Source organism: Mytilus californianus, unplaced genomic scaffold, assembly GCF_021869535.1.
Source record: "Mytilus californianus isolate M0D057914Y unplaced genomic scaffold, xbMytCali1.0.p SCAF_11, whole genome shotgun sequence".
Classification (NCBI taxonomy): Eukaryota; Metazoa; Mollusca; class Bivalvia; order Mytilida; family Mytilidae; genus Mytilus; species Mytilus californianus.
In genome coordinates, this window is record NW_026262593.1 from 31,917,348 (window position 1) to 31,937,808 (window position 20,461).

At 32.0% G+C, this 20,461-nt stretch overlaps 1 protein-coding gene across 3 annotated transcripts in view; it reads right to left on the reverse strand.

Annotated features, from left to right (window-relative positions):
• Positions 1-20,461, reverse strand: part of LOC127719904 (uncharacterized) — a 154,793-nt gene that overhangs the window by 112,372 nt on the left and 21,960 nt on the right. For all 3 annotated transcript variants that reach the window (XM_052226258.1, XM_052226259.1, XM_052226257.1), the window contains exons 11-20: positions 17,964-18,145; positions 13,245-13,423; positions 8,874-9,092; positions 6,737-6,925; positions 6,183-6,284; positions 5,370-5,568; positions 3,080-3,228; positions 2,491-2,527; positions 1,425-1,528; positions 31-275 (exon numbers count right to left, since the gene is read on the reverse strand). In XM_052226258.1, coding sequence (XP_052082218.1) covers positions 31-275; positions 1,425-1,528; positions 2,491-2,527; positions 3,080-3,228; positions 5,370-5,568; positions 6,183-6,284; positions 6,737-6,925; positions 8,874-9,092; positions 13,245-13,423; positions 17,964-18,145 — 1,605 coding nt within the window. The remainder of the gene's footprint in view (positions 1-30; positions 276-1,424; positions 1,529-2,490; positions 2,528-3,079; positions 3,229-5,369; positions 5,569-6,182; positions 6,285-6,736; positions 6,926-8,873; positions 9,093-13,244; positions 13,424-17,963; positions 18,146-20,461) is intronic.

Sequence of the window (20,461 nt, forward strand, 5' to 3'; positions counted from 1 at the left end):
TAGGATCATAATTTAAAGACTTCAACAAACCTGAGTTCAATTAGAACATCTTCTACATTATTTAAGTCCACTGGAGTAAAACTGATGTCCGGTTGATGGAAAGGATGTAGATTTGGCTGAACAACAATGAAAGGATATTTTTGTCCAGATTCCACACCTTTAAATACAATGTCAGAATCGATAATACTTTCTCCTATCATCTTTTCTTTTTCACCACCTGTAGGTGTATCTACTTGATGAACTGAGTCAGATATCAACATCTTTTTCTTCATTTCCTGTGGAATAATAGAAAAATTTAGTTGTGTACATGGAAAAAAAACTCGTTGCCTGTCAAAAAATAATTCAATTATACCTGCCCCTTATTTTGTTACTTTTAAATATAACAAATTTTGATGGCCATTATATGCACAACTAGAGGCTCACTGATATTCCTACAAATAGATAGACTTTTTTGTCACAGGTCAGATAAAACCAACAAGACTTCAGCGAAGAAGTGTGTTGCTGGCTGTCTCCAAAAGCAGAAATGACAAAATCCATGTTATGGTATTTAAAATCCCAAAATAACTTAGATTAAAAAAATTAAAATAACAGGCATTTCATTTTCTGTAATAGAATCTGTGCAAGTTTGGTAGAATTCTGACTATAAACTATTTTCATTGATTTGCTGGTTAAAAAACTGATATAAGCAGACATTGTTAAGGCTGTGAATTTGTATAAGAAACCACAAAAGTCACTCAGATCAAAAATTTAAATAACAGGTTACAGTTTTCAAGGAGTTAAGAAAGTGAGACATTGACACATGGCAACAGATATGATCACTATGTGTCACTTCAGATTCTTTGCCAGGCAACAAAATATAAAGATAATAGTAATGAAAATTACACTTTATAAATTTTGTGCATCTGCTGTGCTTTTCTGGATTAACCTTCATCAGGAACAATCAAGCTAAAAACTTGATAGCATATATTAAGTATATATATTTGTCAGTATATAATCTGACAAGACATCAAATAAAGCGAAAAACAAACAATAATTAGTTTTGATTATTTTTTGTCTCTATGTTCTTTAAATAAAAAGTAAAAAATTATATTTCATATCATACTAAATTAATATATTATACTGGCAACCCTGCATACCAAGGTATCCACTTTAGGAGTCTCTACCAAAAGTAAACAGAACAGTTTTGGTTCCCTCGATGGACTTTTAATTATTATACATTTTTTGATAAGATTTGGTTTCATTTTTAAAAAAGAGAGGAAAAAAATACCAAAGAGACATTTAAACTCATGAGTCCAAAATAAACTAACAACACCATGGCACATGCATAAATACTTATTATGCATGGAACAAATTTACAGACCAGGCCAATATGTTTCTTGCATTAGTCCTTAACTTTCAATAAAAACATGATAGGCTTTACTAACCATCATAAACTCATTCTGTCTGCTGGACATTCCACACTTTTGGCACAACACAGCACCACTGTCATGGATAAACATTCTATGTCCATCAATGAATCCACAGATACCTATTCAAAATAAAAGAAATTTGAAAATGTATACTAAGGAAAATGTAAAAGTGACTGATAAATATTAAAAATTTGTATAGGGTTCCATTAACCCTGTGTCTCTCTTGTGATTATTGCTGTCAGTGTACATGTTGATTACTAAAAACTTGGTCCATTGATTGGTAAAATACACACAAATGAAATATTTTCTAAATTTTACTCTGGGATACTGTCTTTTAATCATAAAAAAGCTTCTGACAACATTTCATACAATTCCATGAAGATTAGACACAGTTATTTGAAAAATGTTTAATCAAATTTAACCCTGGACTGAACCTAAATGTTGACACCAATGCCAACGCAAATATTTTACTAAATGTTTGACATCTCTTTTGAATTATTATATGATTCCTTAACCCCCAGCATATTGTATTATATGAAACAGCATGAGCCATCTTAACTTTGTGTTAAGGTAGATTTAAACATAACTGTCAATCTGTCTAACAATGGGCAATAATTAAGAAATAATTCATGGCAGCCTTAGATTTGTTTTCATTCACCAAAATATGATATAAAAAACTTTCATTTTTCACCTGAAAATTTTCTTTTTATCTAATTATATTACTTTCTGAGGCGTACAAGAAGTCTGAAAATGCCCAGTTTTCACACCAGACACCAGAAGCATACGTATGACATCACCTTGTTTAGTTGCCAAAGACAATAACATCATTTTGTGGAATTTTTGTTTTATGAAATTTTACAGCAAAATCTGGGTTTTCCTGCAGCCAATTAAGTTAATCTGGTTGTATAAATAAGGTGGGTGTAATATGGAACAGCCAATATTGTATATGAATGTGTTTGCACTAAAATTAAATATACTGTGATTATACTGGTTGACACTATATAGGTTGTCATATTAGAACTGTCAACAATATTCTCAACAAAAGATAATGACTTTGTGTATGTAATATCATATCTCCTACCTTCTGGAACGTTTTTAAGCTTTTCTTTCACTTCAACCTAGAGGAGAAAAATGCAGATTTAAAATTGTTACACTGAATAAAAAAAAAAGAGTTATGCTGCATGCAGCATATCAAGAAATAAAAGTTGAACATGGGTAAAAGAAACTACAAATAGTTAATAACATGACCATAGACACACCACAATTTCAACTTTAGTAGTAAAAGAGTAGGTTCATGAAAGGCTAATAATGGCCCAATATTTTTAATGTTTTTCAACAGGCCACTTTCTACTTCTTTGCAAATAATGTCAGAAGAATGTGAGTAACAATAAGTGTCCCAAAATTGTATACTTTTTATATTGGATGTTTTGATCAACATTTCCAAATAGTGGAGGATCAAGGATTTTACAGAAATTTCAGAGATGTGTTATATATAGTTGGATACAGAATTGTTTGTACTGCCAGAACAAATACAATCTACCTAATACACTTCAAACATGTTCTTCGTGTTATTGACACAGATAAGAACAATTTAAATGAATATACCTTTCCTGCCAATTTGTTTAAAAAAAATCCTAAATTTACTTAAATCACCCAAAAGACTGCTTTACCTTGAAAGGAATTCCACTATTCGTTAGGACATACTCCACAATTAATTTCATCTTTTTAGCAGGATGTAGAAGGATTTTTGGTAATAAGGTTTTCAGATCACCAGCCTGACTATTGGAAGTCTGCACTACAACTTCTATATGGGGACTTTCTGTAAAAAAAGTCTTCACTATGAGATACATCAAAATACAATATAATTTGAGTTAGAACATTAATTTATGAATTTTCTTAATTGATAATTTTTCATTGAAACTACATAAATAATTCTGCCTCTATGATATTTAAAAATTATATGCAATTCATGTGATCTTTTTCTGAAAAAAAAATCAAGCAAACAGAAAAATCCAACAAAAAATCTCACCAAAACGACTTTTAAGGTGTAATACCACAAAATCATAGTACACATTTGGTTGCATACGAAAAAGGGTCGAAAAAAAATAATCCCTTGAATTTGACAGTTGAAGGAAATTAATCCTACATTTCATTGCAGTAAAAAATTTCTGAGTCATAAACATATATCTTGGGTGTTTTAAAGCACCATTATTTTTTTATTTGGTGTTTCTATAGAATATTTTGGAAACCTGAGGTTACATGATTACTAAAGCTTGTACACAGGATAAAAAAGGGTAAAAATTTGATTGGTTAACTTCCAGTAATGGTTATTATCTTTTATTATATACTTAGTAGTAAATACATGTAAATTGTATGTGTAATACAATTAATGACAATCATGCTGTGTAAACCATCCATGATGATATCGACATCAGTCACTGTTGCAAAGGCTTTATCACACCCTTAATTTGTATGACGTCTAGTCATCGACATCAGTCACCGTTGCAAAGGCTTTATCAAACCCCTAATCACCCTACATGAAAAAACATCAACTTGATGTATATAATAAAGTGCATATGATATGGCTTTTTCAATATCACACACCGTATCAACCCTCAACCAATATAATCCCTCGAGCAGAGCTCTTGGGATTATATTGGTGTCTTGGGTTGATACAAATGTGATATTGAAAAAGCCATATAATATTCTCTATATATGCAATGAAACATTATGTGAAATTTTGTCTATAATACTGGACAGGATAAAACTTTACTGATGCCAAGTATTTCTTTATTTGAAACAAAGAAAAATTCTGCAAAATTTTGTGAAGAGTGCAAATTTAACAAAGACTAATAGGGGAAAATCAATGGTGGTAGTATACCTTAACCACAAATTTTTAGACCCTTGCGTTCAATGCTAAATTCTACAATTTCAAGCATTTGTTATGTTTTCACCTTAAGTTCAATAAAGATCTCAGCTATATCCTATGAAAACTGCATCCTTTGCTTATCTTCTACTTTAAAACTCTGCATATATTTAGTTGAAAATAAGAGATAATTGCTTCCCAGAAGATGTTGGAACAGGTCCTTCAAGCTATTGGTTCCAATTTACACATACAATTTCTACCACTCAGAAATTTGCATACATGAGTAAAATTAACAATACAACCTGAATTGAAACTTATCGACACATTTTCAGCTATTATTTCACACCAAGTAAGCTTAAATTTTTTAAAGATTTTAAAAGTTACACCAATCAGAAGAACCTACTTTTTACGAAAATGAACAACTTTCTAGTATGTTTTCATGCCTGGCCTCTATATCAGTGGTTTTAAACTATAAAGAATATTGACTATATAAGTGAATCGTACTAAATTTAGGTGAAGTCTAAAGAAACAGTTAACTATTTAGAAGGAATAGCACTTACAAAATTTATGGAAATATGAATATTTGGATAGTTTTACACAGAGACAGACAGACAGAAGAGGTGAATTCAATATAAATCCCAAAGATTATTTAAAAGCAATAACTAAATATTGGGCAGGATAGGATTTACAGTAATATGTATGAATCTTACAAATGGGGTGACTAAAGTTTTGAAATTTGTGATTTGGTTGAGAAGTATAAAATTGAGAATGGAAATGGGGAATGTGTCAAAGAGACAACAACCCGACCATAGAGCAGACAACAGCCGAAGGCCACCAATAGGTCTTCAAATACTTATAACCAAGTAACTGAATTTCCCAAAGGATTCAATGGGAACTCTACAATTTTTTTTTTGATTCTTCAATGCCACTTAATTGATTATGTCATTCTGAAATAAAAAAAAATGTTGTTGTTTTCTTTTCTTTTTTCCCGTAAATACAGTAAACAAACCACTAAAGATTAGTCTACACAACTGGTTAAAAGGCGAATTGATAAAACTGTGTGGAATTACTGTTATCAGGAAGTAGCTACCTACCTTTCAAGTTTTTCAGCTGAATAGCAATCTGAGTGAGGTTTTCTAAGATAATGATGCCATTCTTCCATAAAATGGTCGGTCTCCTGATATTGGAGGTACACGAAAATATCTTGTTCATAATATCTGTACACAGACTGTGAACCAGGTTAAACTGATACCTAATCTCTTGAACTTTTGAATCCTTGCCTAAATATTCGTCCTAAAAATACAAAAGTGAAATATGACACAATTATCAATTATTTTGTAAAATTTATATGACTATTTTCGATCAAATTTTTATGACACATGCTTTTAAAACTTATTTTCAAAAACATCTTGGACTCATTGATTCTTAAAATGATAAGTCCAAGGATTTATCATGGACAAGTTCTGTTGAGGATCCTGTTTTACAGAAAATTTGAATAAAAACAGAATGTGTTATGAATGAGTTATTCCAGTTGACCTGAGGTCAATCAGTGTAAACGATGTCATAGAACAATTGGTTCTTACTGTGACTTAATAACATAAGCATTGTGACATAGGAAATTTTCGGGAAAGTGTACAAATTCTAAAGTCTTCTATGGGACACAGATACTCTCAGGAATAATCATTGAAATGTTCTGCAGAGAACACTGTCCCTGTTTTTTATGATAATTCAAATAAAACAGATCACACTATAAAGGGACACAACTCCATCATCATATTATTTAACATATCATGCAAATATTGCTGAAAATGAATGGCAGATATTCTATCATTTAATTTGATCATTTCCCCTTTATTTAATTTTTTTATATTTGTTTTGTTCTTTTAACATTTCTTTAATAACATTACCATGGATACAGGCGGTTCATTTTCTAAGTTTCTGTAAGGTACATAGGCATTCCTGTGTGCCATGCCTAGTCCCAGTTTGGTTAACAGGGCAACAGAGTTTTTCTGAAAACAGAAACAATTTCAAAATATAAGGATTGACTCAATGGGCATCTAAAGACTTCAGTTATCAATCAATTCAGATCACATTAAAAACCATTCAAATATAATGGGGGAGATCCACACATTATCAGGTTATCATTATAAAATCATAGAGTATGCTAAAAAGGTTCAATCAAATCTAACAAGACATAACCTTGTTTCCAGGTTAAACTTTTTTAAAGAGTAGGTTCAATAAGGTCCTAAAATGGCCCCTACTTCTAGCTCAAAGGAGTAAATTCGGTAAGGACAAAAAAGAACCATGATGGATTTTTCCAATGTTCTTTTTACAATAAAAGGATGTTTAGATGCTGGATAATTTATCTGTTTCTAAAAAGTGATTTTGAACCAATATTTTAGCTAAAATTGCATGTTTTCTTTGGAAATGAGTTACAAAGGGTCTACTAAAAATGACTTACCTCCCCTATTTTGAGTTCTGTTGATTTCTTTTCCATATCATCTATCAGTACCACATTAGTTGTCTCCGAAACATGAGGAAACATTCCTGTGTTGGCTTGGTTCATGGTTGCCGTTGACAACAGTTTACACATCCATTTGACATCCATTACTATTGGACTGTCATCTTGATACACATAGAGTAACTTCCCCTGGAAAAAAAAAATCAGGAATGGCACAGTTACTTATACATAACAGAGAACAGATTTTTTGGTTAGCAAATTTTCCTTGATGGCAAATTTATGGTAGTCTAAATAACTTGTCTACACTATGGACCTCTTGTTTTCATTTTATGATCAATGTAAATATATGAGTTTATTAATTAACTACTCTGTTATTGGACTTAATATGATGAAAACTGCCTATGCAATATAAAAGTGTCAACTCGGCCAATACAGAATAACTCAGCCAATATTGATTTTTTTCTGTATTGGCCGAGTTCTGATCCGGCCAATACAGGATTTCGGAACGTCTCTAGTTTTTAGATCGAAAGTCATGATAAACACAAACTTAAAGTAAACAGTCGTTAAGAAGACGCAGTTTTCATTTACTCACCATAAACATGCCGAAACGTTCAGTGTGGCATACATTTCAGGCTGAAGACAGTCACATTCATTTGAAAAGCATTTTGTAAGCAGGCAATTGAATTATTTCAGGTTTGGGCAACGAGTAGTTTATCACAAAGTTAATTTCTTGTCGACCTCAGGTACAACCGATAATTTTACTGTTTACTTTCGCTTCTCATGTTTTGTAAACTGTCATTTATTTTTCAACCCGAACCAGGCATATGCATTGTGGAAGGGTGACAAATCTTGGGTCAGTTGCCTTATGGAAAGTTGTATCATTTTCAATCATATTCAACTCCTACATTTTTTTTTAAATAATTTTTTTCTGCATTAAACATGCAATGGCAGTACCTTTCCAATTACTATTTATGTGTTGCATCTAAATATGAACTGTAACACTTTATAGTGACTGGTAAGGGTAGAAAAATTCATCAGATGAGAAAATGTAGAAGATGCCTGGAAACAGCACCAGATCATTTGATATTGCAGCTTATAAACATGATAAATGGGAACTCAGATTTGGATACATGTAGTTCCACTTCAAGGTAAAAAATGTTTATCTCTTGTGGTATATAAAACAATGTTAACACTGTAGTTAATTAATAAAGGTATCATTACCATAGTAGCACATAGTCACCCCTTTTCCCTTTGCCAAACTGTTCAAAGCAAATGGGTTCCTGGATGATAACTCAAGTGAGTTTTTGAGTAGAACCATACACATTTATTAGTACAGTATTTAATTAACTACTGTAAATTCAGAAATTAATGCAAAATTTTTATTATTGTGAAGTATGAGACTGGATGAGCATCACAATAATATGAACTTGCATTCTGATATCTGATTCATTTATCTGTATGCAGATTTTCCAGAATTCACAATAATTAAATTTGCATTTTTGTCCATTTTCATAATATTGCAATAATAAATGCATGCAATAATTTATGAATTTACAGTATAACAATTACGCACCAAACTGGAATCTGGATAATAACTTTACACTGCTTTGGAAGTCAACTATATAAAAATAGGATGATGTGGTATGATTGTCGTATAGGTCACCATACAGCCTTCAACAATGAGCAAAACCCATAGTTGACATATTAGAACCTTTCATATATGGTATGTTACATATTGTTATCCTTGTACATCAACATCATTTTCAGTACAATACAGGTTTTCATTGTTCATACTTTGGTTCTTTCAATCAGCATACTGTTTGGTGGGCATCACTTTTGAATACTAATTTTGTCTTGTGTTTGTTTGGTTTTTTTTTTTTCAATGGTTGGGTGTCTCATTAATGTATTCTGTTTTTATTTATATATACTGTAAGTTCAGAAATTATTGCAAGCTTTTTATTTATGTGAATAAAGTAATTGGGTGAGTATTACAATAATAAGAACTTGCATTCTGATATAGGATACATGTATCTGTATGAAGATTTTCCTCATATCGCAATGATTAATTTAGAATTTTTGTTCATTATTCAAAAATCACAACAATTTTTGAATTTACACTACTGATTTATCCACTTACAAACAAATGTAAACATTCCATAGTTCTGGCTGTAGTGAGTGCAGCTCCCTCTAGTGAAAGAATACCACTTGGAGAGTTACCATCTCCTTTAAACATATTCATAGAAGTATCTGAGCATATATACTGGTACATGTGACTGGAAATTTCTTCATATTCTGGATACAGTGTAAAAGTCCTTTCTGCAGCACTAAGTATTTCTTCCAATAAGCCGTTGCTAAGCTATAAATAAAAAAAAAAATGTTTGGTATTCAAACTACAGGTTGAATTTTGATGAGTTTGATTAATGATATGAACAAACATAGATATCAAGGTACAGTTAACTCTCGTTGTCTCAAACTTGGTTGACTTGAAATTTCAGATTTTTGGAATACTTATGCATTGTTGTCATATTGAATTACACAAGGGGTCAGTTTAAGGGTGCATTCAACAGTTTTGAATTATTTGAACTTATTTCCAGAATAAAATATCAGTGAAAAGAAATCCCTGTTTATTTACATAATTGGTGAAAAAGTATCATGTTTTTTGTATTTTAAAGTAACAAGTAACATGAGTGATATATAAAATTTCAATTACTATCTGTGGAATGTTCAGAACAATTTTAAAAATTAGAATAGATAAACTGGTTATAAGTGGAGACAACTCTGAAAACATCCAGTTGTATTGGTAGGGAAAATAGAAAACTAGTTTGTAGCTATTGTAGCTCTTTCCAACAGAAATTGTATCTAAAGATAAATTTTTCACAAGACCAAGTAGAAATCTTTGTGATTCATGAGTTTTGATTATGTGAAACATGTTTGTAGTGCAATTGACTGCGACTGGAACCAAAGCAAATAAACACTTTAATAAATCCTTAAATTATCCTCTCCTTTCCAGCAATTCATTTATAAAAACTGTATTTTCTTCTCAAAGATTTACAAAGTTAGCACTTTAAATAGACCGATCAATGTCCGGTTCAAAATAGTTTACCTGTCACCTGAACAGGTGAATTTCAGCTGTTCGACAACTAATTAGCCTTGATTAAAATGAGAAGGTATTAAAGTAGGGGTTGTTTTGATAGTACTTAATGATCATGTCACTTTTATGACTGAAAATGTGTGGCTGTTAAAGGCAAAAGGTTGGGTCAAAAAGATCGCGAATTATGTTAAAATGACCATCTCTTAAGAAAGCCCTGAAAACTAAAAAGTAGATGACCGTTTCATGTTTTGCCCAGCCGGACTTTTACCGGACATTATACAAATGTCCGGAATATATGACCATTTTGGAAGCCTTGGTTTGCATTTTATTGATGGTAAACCATCGGAGTTATATTTCACATTCTGTGAAAGTAGTTTTATTCATGGGTATCAATTTTCCTGTTTGAGCAAAGGTTACATATTCATGGGTTCTTAAATTCATTGATTTTAGTTTTCTGAGGAAAAAACGAGTGAAGAATTTCAGGCCATCAGAAACGAAGATTCTTGAAAACAATCATATGTTGTTTTATAATGATTTGTGGGACATTGCAAAAGAAGGTGTTCATTTTCACTTACTTGTCTGTCTTTCATTATTGACAACATTCATTAAATTTTTAATAAAATAATTGCTTTCAGAAATAAGCTGATTCATCTATGCTTACAATTTGTCTCGATTGAGAAGTAAACATTTCAATTTTTGCACACGTGTTTGCATTAAGTGTTAACATTAATTAACCTGTGATCAAATGATCAACAGACTAACGATGATGAAAGGTGTTAATTGGGCCATAAACATGTCACTTAAAGAAGTATAATAGTAATAAACGGTATAAGGAAACAGTTACATAATAAAATGCTACAAAATTTAATGTACTTGGAATTGTAGAATTAATTTTAATGAAATAAAACAGCAAGGACATTATGAAATTATTAATTTTTTTTGTATGAGAATTATGAGGAGATAAAATGAACACTTCATCATCAAATAACATCACCAGAAGTCTGACCTTCATCGATCAAAATTAATTTTTCCTGGGAATTCAAAGGTTAAAAGTCGTACAGTTTAGGTTTTTTTACAAATAAAACTAGACATCATTGAGATGGGAGCCATCTCTGTGGGCCCCGCTGTAAATAACAAGTTACTATTTGACTATTAAAGATATTAGTGGTTGAATCTCTTAGAGCAGGTTACATGTGCTATTAAACAGTACACCGGATGCACTTTACCCTTAATTTTAGAAATATAATATAAAAGAAAAAGAAAACTTCTTGAAATAGACACAGCTTATTTCGCATTACTTGTCAAGCCAGAATTATGCCATTTAAATTGTTGGAACTTTGTACTGTATCTGTATTCACTAGATTGAATAGTTCTTGTGTTTACCTATAAAACAGTCCATTTTTAAAGTACAGTAAATATTTTTATCATGTTGAAATCTATACGTCAGTAGTCCTAGGCTCAACAAAAATACATCAGATTGAATTATTTGATTGGTTTAAATTTGCTGTGTTGCAATCTCCCTATCTTGGTTTATTTTATCTTTCAGAGTGATAACACAACATGTCCTGGTGGAGTAATATCTCCACATATAATTACTCACAAGAGAACAGAACTAAGCCATTTGTATGGATTGATGGAAAAAGACATAAAGATGAATTCTTCAGCAAATGTTAAGGATTACAATAACAATGATCAGCATCAGTTTTCATGTGGTAAAAAATTTGTATGGATAAGCTGATATGAAGCACTTTTTTAAGTTATTACATAGTCTCGTTATGTGCTGAGAGTGCTTTTATTCTATGTTTTTTATTTTAAGTGTTATATTTGGCCTAGGAAGTTGTACATAGATTATGACACATCCTCTAGTGTTGGTTAATATACATGTCAAGTATAAACTTTGAAATCATAACGGTTCTCAAGATATAGAGCAGACATGATCTGTACCATAGGACATGGGGTTGTCAACTGAAACCAAAGTTTTTGACCTTGACCTTTGACCTAGGAAGTTGTACATACATTATGACACACCCTCTGGTGTTGGTTAATATACATGTCAAGTATAAACTTTAACGGTTCTCAAGATACAGAGCAGACACGATCTTTACCATAGGACATGGGGTTTTCAACTGAAACCAAAGTTTTTTACCCTGAACTTTGACCTAGGAAGTTGTACAAACATTATGACACACCCTCTGGTGTTGGTTAATATACATGTCAAGTATAAAGTATGAAATTATAACGGTTCTCTAGATATAGAGCGGACACAATTTGTTACGGACGGACAGACTGATCACTATAGGGTGACCAACCACTAGGCGGGGCCCTAATGAGTAACACCCTGTTAGTGTGTTTGCTGATAATCGATGTATTCTCTAGACTATATGCCCATATCCATGTAGTCAAAACTACACGGTGATCTTTCCATGTCTTAAATTGGACAACAGTTGTTATATTTCGTTGGACACTTAAATTTGTGGATAAAGCCATCCACGAAAACCACGAAAATTTGTTGACCCACGAATAAAAGTACTTTCACAGTAACTGTAAGTGGGTCATTTGGTGGACTGCTGTGTTTATAATTCAAACATTTCAGATATAATGACTTAGGATTCTTATATCCAATTCAATTATTTTCAATAGTAAATAAAAACACAAAACATTCTTTGACTTTATCTTGAAATAAGAATGAAATAGCAATGAAAAATGAACTTTTAAAAATAAAAAACTGTTCCTTTGCTTTTTATTATTTTGCTGTGCACATACTGATACCCCATATCCTTTTTTTATATTTTTCTTTCAGATTTCCATGTAAACAAGGATCTAAATCACGGTAATTTATTGGTCAGCAAGAATTAAACTATTATCCAGGCACACTTATGTTGGAAGGCTTCTACAAGTAATATCTAGTTTTTTACCATCTTTGGAAACAAAACCACAACTCAAGGTCACGTATGTACATGCCACAAAATATTACATTATACAGACAACTGTTAAGTGAACCCTAACTTAAATAATTGGTCCAGTTTACACATCATCAATAATTTCTCAAAAAATGTGTTTCATACTAAAAAAAATTTAAAACAAGAATGTGTCCATAGTACAGGGATGCCCCACTCGCACTATCATTTTCTATGTTCAGTGGACCATGAAATTGGGGTAAAAACTCTAATTTGGCATTAAAATTAGAAAGATCATATCATAGGGAACATGTGTACTAAGTTTTGAGTTCATTGGACTTCAACTTCATAAAAAACTACCTTAACCAAAAACTTTAACCTGAAGCAGGACAGACGGACGGACGGACGGACGAACGAACGGACGCACAGACCAGAAAACATAATGCCCCCACTACTATCGTAAATGGGGCATAAAAACATATCTGGCTAAATTCTGATAACTTTCTAGACAAAAAATCACCTTATCTCTTTTGATTTCTCTGGCTAATTGATGGTAACCTTTCTTAGGAGTTTTCATTTCTTTCATCACTACCCAGTACTCCATCATGGCCTCTACAAACTTCAGAAAAACTGCCCCTACAGATGACATTTTCTTCAGGTTTTCCACAATCAAGTTACGAGATTTATCAGTCAGTATTGCTGAATAAAACAAACATATTTAATTATTTGTATACTAGATGAATGAATAAATAAAGAAATAGTTTATTGGAGTCAACCTAAAAATATACAATGTAACGTACATTTAGTATTACATAATGATTTAGCCAATCAAATAGGCTTATGATGCACTATCCTGTTTTAACTTTATAAATAACACACATAACAAGGTCATGTTTTTCTCTGGCTGTTAAGAGTGCCGTTAGTTTTCTTGTTTGGATTATTTTTACATTTGTCATTTTGGGGCCTTTTATAGCTGACTATGCTGTATGGGTTTTGCTCATTGTTGAAGGCCGTACAGTGACCTAAAGTTGTTAACTTCTATGTCATTTGGTCTTTTGTGGTGAGTTGTCTCATTGGCAATCATACCACATCTTCTTATTTTTATAGAAGAAAATGAGTTCAAATTATATCATGTAAATATAGAAATGTTATAGTGTCTTAACTTTGATATTTGCAACATACAGTTTAGAAAGATATAGGAAAGCCAATTTTATAGTAGAGCATTCTGAAATAAAGTTTGACACAACATAAAAATATGGATATAAGCAATTATAGGTCTCTGTATGGCCTTCAACAATGAGAAAAACCAATATAGATAGTTCCTGTACTATGTATTATTAAGGGTTAATATTCTGATTATTGTTTATAAACCCTGTATGGAAGATAGGTATTTGTTCATTTATTTTCAATGTAATATATCTTAAAATTACTTAAGAATTGAATGCTTCTTTTTGTAAATTTATTGGGGTGTAAAAGCGTTGACCGAAGTACATTTTGTATGAAGCGCAGAAGCGCTTCATTTTAAACATGTGCGCACGGTCAACGCTTTTACAACCCTATAAAATTACTAAAAGAAGCATTCAATACTTATAATTACATTTTTTTGCTAGGATCATGAAAACACGTTTTCTATCAAGTTTTTCTTTTATTTACCTGTGCACTTTATTGTGGAAGCTTGTGTCACCATGAATGTTACATTTCATTTTGAAATGAAGGTTAATTTCAGTATGAAGCGAGGTTGCTGTTAGCCAATCAAAATAACGTATTATAATGAAACATACATGTAATGTAATTATTGTTTAATTAATACTATATGCATATATATATATATATGTATAAAGTGTCTAGAAAATCAACTTAACAATGTTAGAGTAGATATGATCCTTTACTTCCTCCACGACCGGGGCTGGAATCTGTACTTACTGTAAGTACAGGTTCCAGCCCGGTTGGGGAGGAAGTAAAGAATCAGATTTACTCTAACATTGTTAGGTTGATTTTCTAGGCACTTCATAAATGTTCTAACGCCTGGTATTTCTTAATCATGAGAAATCCGATGGACAAGGTATAATTTACAGTTGTCACTACACATAGGCAGACATATATATATCAGTCTAAAGAATTGCACAACGGTACTAATATAAGGTGGTAATATACGAAGATGATGTTATAAAATCCTGTTGACAAATATTTCGGCTTAACAAAAAGCCTTCGTCAGTGTCGGATATATATATATATATCAGTGTATCAGTGTACGATATATATATATATAAACAAGTCTAATATATATATATATATATATATATATATATATATATATATATATATATAGATTGCCTAACAATGTAATTTTAACACACTATTTAGTATGTAAATATAAGAATGTTTAAAATATTTACAAAATGATGAAAATAAACGCAATATTTTGCTAGACTAACTAGCTTTATCAAGCGTGCATCTATCCAGGTGAAATCGGATGTAGATGATAAGAAACTTTTGCAGCTCAATGTATATGTTGAACCTGAATTTAGCTGCCTTGAAAATAATACATAGTTTGGATGAAGTTCAAGATTTTTACAAAATTTGTAGTTGAAGTTAGCAACGTCCATTGGCCAATATTACAGGATGAAAAGGACGATGCTGTGTACTAAATTATTCTTTATCTTTCCTGTATCTTTTCTCATCTTTTTCGTTAAGACCATCAGGTTCTAAAGTGTGGAGTTGGTGGATCCAAAAATTTTCTCTTCTCCTTCTCGCCGTGGTGTCCCACTCGGTGTTGACTTCTATGATTTGGAAAGTAACATTATCAAAAGAATGTTTCGTTGAACGAAGATGTCTTGTGAGAGGACAGTTTTTGTTGGTGTTGTACCATGAACGATGGTTATTGAGCCGAATATTAAATTTGTCCATTGTTTCTCCCACATACTGAATGCCACAAGTGTCACATGTTAATATATAAATTGAGTTCTCCGTTTTACAGTTGGAATTTGAGTAGATGGTATAATTTTGTTTAGTAACGGAGCTGATGAAAGAACTGCTTGAATTGGCAGCTTTACAACACAAGCAGTTCCTTCGACCACATTGTTTGTAGCAACCAGGAGATGGAGTAGGCTGCTTTGCTAATACAGATGTCACTAATTTGTCACGGATGTTTTTAGGTCTTCTGAAGGCCATGACTGGTGGTGAGGAAAATACTTTTTTAAGATTTGAATCATTTTCTATAATTTTCCAATGCTTCTGAACAATGGAAGACACATTTTTAAAATCAGGATGGTAAGTGAGTACAAGGGGTGTTCTGTTAGCTGCTTTATTCTTATCTTTGTATTCTAGACATAAAACGGGCAATCCAGGTCGACCAATTGTTTCAGCAAATAGTCACCCAACTGAAAAGATATCAGAATTTGTAGACCATCATCTAAGACCTCATGTGAAAGAACTACCCTCTACACGTCCATGGATGCAAGTATAGTATTGCTTGGTAGAGGATTGAGGCTTTCCATTTTCTTTAGATAATCAGTCGTATCTTGAATGTAAGAGGGTAGTTCTTTCACATGAGGTCTTAGATGATGGTCTACAAATTCTGATATCTTTTCAGTTGGGTGACTATTTGCTGAAACAATTGGTCGACCTGGATTGCCCGTTTTATGTCTAGAATACAAAGATAAGAATAAAGCAGCTAACAGAACACCCCTTGTACTCACTTACCATCCTGATTTTAAAAATGTGTCTTCCATTGTTCAGAAGCATTGGAAAATTATAGAAAATGATTCAAATCTTAAAAAAGTATTTTCCTCACCACCAGTCATGGCCTTCAGAAGACCTAAAAACATCCGTGACAAATTAGTGACATCTGTATTAGCAAAGCAGCCTACTCCATCTCCTGGTTGCTACAAACAATGTGGTCGAAGGAACTGCTTGTGTTGTAAAGCTGCCAATTCAAGCAGTTCTTTCATCAGCTCCGTTACTAAACAAAATTATACCATCTACTCAAATTCCAACTGTAAAACGGAGAACTCAATTTATATATTAACATGTGACACTTGTGGCATTCAGTATGTGGGAGAAACAATGGACAAATTTAATATTCGGCTCAATAACCATCGTTCATGGTACAACACCAACAAAAACTGTCCTCTCACAAGACATCTTCGTTCAACGAAACATTCTTTTGATAATGTTACTTTCCAAATCATAGAAGTCAACACCGAGTGGGACACCACGGCGAGAAGGAGAAGAGAAAATTTTTGGATCCACCAACTCCACACTTTAGAACCTGATGGTCTTAACGAAAAAGATGAGAAAAGATACAGGAAAGATAAAGAATAATTTAGTACACAGCATCGTCCTTTTCATCCTGTAATATTGGCCAATGGACGTTGCTAACTTCAACTACAAATTTTGTAAAAATCTTGAACTTCATCCAAACTATGTATTATTTTCAAGGCAGCTAAATTCAGGTTCAACATATACATTGAGCTGCAAAAGTTTCTTATCATCTACATCCGATTTCACCTGGATAGATGCACGCTTGATAAAGCTAGTTAGTCTAGCGAAATATTGCGTTTATTTTCATCATTTTGTAAATATTTTAAACATTCTTATATTTACATACTAAATAGTGTGTTAAAATTACATTGTTAGGCAATCTATAATTTTATTTGTGTAATTGAATTAATCTCTGTACTGATTAATCCACACTCCCATAGATTTGTATGTCATGTGCTGCTATTTATAGGCACTTATATATATATATATACACATATATATAATTCGTCTAAACAACAGCCCAACAATGTTAGATCCGTAAATTTGCTTCCACAAATTTACAGATCTTACATTGTTGGGCTGTTGTTTAGACGAATTATATATACAGAATGTATTTTCAGCCTTGTATCACCATCACTGCTGGTGATCCAATGGATAAAATCTGTTGTAGAGTCGTCACTGGTTCAGACGTACTTATATATATATATATATATGTCTAAACATGTGACAACTTTATGACAATCATTCTCCATCGGATAACACATGGTTATATAGGGCTTACACCATAGTATATGTATAATTAGTCTCAAATTTAGCCCAACAATGTTAGATCTTCAAATCCCGCTGAGGAAAGAACAAAAATTTGCAAACACATAATATATATCCTGGGAAACAGGCTCTTTAATTGGATTGAATTCGTAATCATATTTGTAATCGTACTTAAATTATCAACAGACTGTGTCATCATTCAACTTACCATTAACAGCATTGTATTTCTGTTGATTAATGGTAGATACATCAAAATCTAGAAGTGATTTTAGGAAGTAACTATTGCCCATCATTGTCTTAGCAGCACTCCACGAGGTGTCCTTTTCACCCTTCAGAATCAAAATGCATGCACATACATCCAGTACAGGCTGTGGTGGATTATAAAATGCTCTGCAATTAAAAAAAAATGAAAATGATAATTAGTTCTAAATGCAGTCTCAATTTTTTTGGAAAGAAATTAAGTTGAACAACATAACTGATAGGGTTGTTCTAGACATATTTTGTGAATGAATTGCATTTTGAAAATAATCCTTAAAAAATATTTTAAAGAATTCTTTTATTTTTGATTTAAGTAAAAGAACTAAACATTGCACTTTTGTACATCTAAATCATCAAATCTGATTTAAGCAATGTTTTCCAAACCTCTTCTTTTGCAAGATTAACCCTCACCTACTAAATGCATGCAGAAATTTCCTGAATTTACAATAACTAATTGCTCTTGCAAATTAATTCTTTTGTTAAATTCAAAAATAATATTTTTTGTAATGTTTTTATCATTAGCAAAAATTGTGAGAGATAGGTTTCTCAAGAATAAAACCTAGATTTTCATACATTTATAGCTTTATTTTAAAGCAGCATTTCCTGAAATCATAAAAATCAATCTTGTAAAATTTGTCATTTGTTCAAAAATCATAATAAAATAATTACTCTTGCAAATAAATTATTTTGTGAAAATCATAAATATTATTTTTGTATTGTAAATTAATACCACATCTGAAAAAGTGAAACCTGTTTAAACCTAACAAACATCAAGCATGAACTCTTGTAAAGGACACACACATATATTTTCTCAAGTAATCCAACATGTGTCAACATGTCATAGCCAAACAAAATCTTCAGTCTTTTGATTTAGTTGGAACAGATTTCACTGTATAATATTTTAACATGGATTGTTTTCAAATCCGTTTCAAGCATACCAATCTCAATTAATAAATAAATGGAGAATGAGTCCATGGGACACAGATGATGCCCCTGCTTGCCTTTCTATTTTTTTTAATTTTTTTTCTATTCTACCATATAGTGACCGCCTTCAACAAATTGAAGATTATGTCACAGGAGGAAACTTACAACAAGACATAGATTGATATATATACAATTTTTAAAAAATACGAAAAAATGAAAAAATGCTTTGTATAATTAAGTATGATGTAATAGTTGAGTTAATATTGATGCTTTGAAATTGAAGATTTGAAAGAGTCTACTGAAGTGCAATTTACAATGTTATCCAGTAGTTTGTTCAATTCGGTAATAGTTCTTGGAAAATAGGATTCTTTTCTGTACTGTGTTTTGCAGGATGGAATTTGGAAGCTGTTCGAATTTGAATGTCTTGTTTGTCTTTTTTGTGGGATTAATTTATTATTTTTAGGTATTGCAACCTTTTCGTGTTCAATTTTATAGAGCATTACCAATCTTGAGTCTTTTCCTCTGTCAGAGAGGCTGCGCCATTCAAGATTTTGTAACATGTTAAAAACGCTTGAGGTGTTTCTGTATTTGTTGGTAACAAGACGCGCAGCCCTCCTTTGAACTTTTTCAATGCTATCTATGTCTTGTTGTAAGTATGGATCCCAAACAGAGCAAGCATACTCTAGTGATGGTCTTACTAGGGACTTATATGCTTGCTCTTTAATTGATGTTGAGCTTATGTTCAGGTTCCTCCTTAGAAAGCCTAGGGTGCTATTAGCTTTCTTGCATATGTTGTTTATGTGCACATCCCATTTAAGGTTGGAACTGATGGTAACCCCCAGATATTTTGCTGTTGTTACATGTTCTAATGAGTGATTGTGTAATGTGTAGTTAAATGTGATTGGTTTTTTATTTCTGGTGACTGAAATTACATTACACTTATCTGGGTGGAATGCCATTTTCCACATAGTTTCCCACAATGCCAGTTTGTCAAGATCTTTTTGTAATGTGGATGCATCGGAATTTGATTTTATTGCCAAATAAACTATTGTGTCGTCTGGAAATAAACGTACTGTAGATGTTAGACCAGTTGGAATGTCGTTAATATAATACAGGAAGAGACTTGGTCCAAGAACTGACCCCTGTGGAACCCCTGACTCAACTGCAACATACTCAGATTTTTCCCCCTCTAGAACTACTGCCTGTTTACGATTGCTTAGAAAATTTTGTATCCAGTAATTTAATTCCCCCTGTATCCCGTAATGGTGAAGCTTATTAGTTAGAAGAGAATGTGAAACTTTATCGAATGCTTTAGAAAAATCCATGACCAAAATATCTGTTTGTTTACCGTTTTCCATGTTAAGTGAGACATTATCTATAAATTCAAGTAGTTGTGTTTCGCAGGATCGACCTCTGCGAAATCCATGCTGTAGGGGATATAAAATGTTGTGATTATCTGCATGTGTCATAATGTGTTTAACTACTATGTGTTCTAAAAGTTTGCAACAAATACATGTGAGAGAT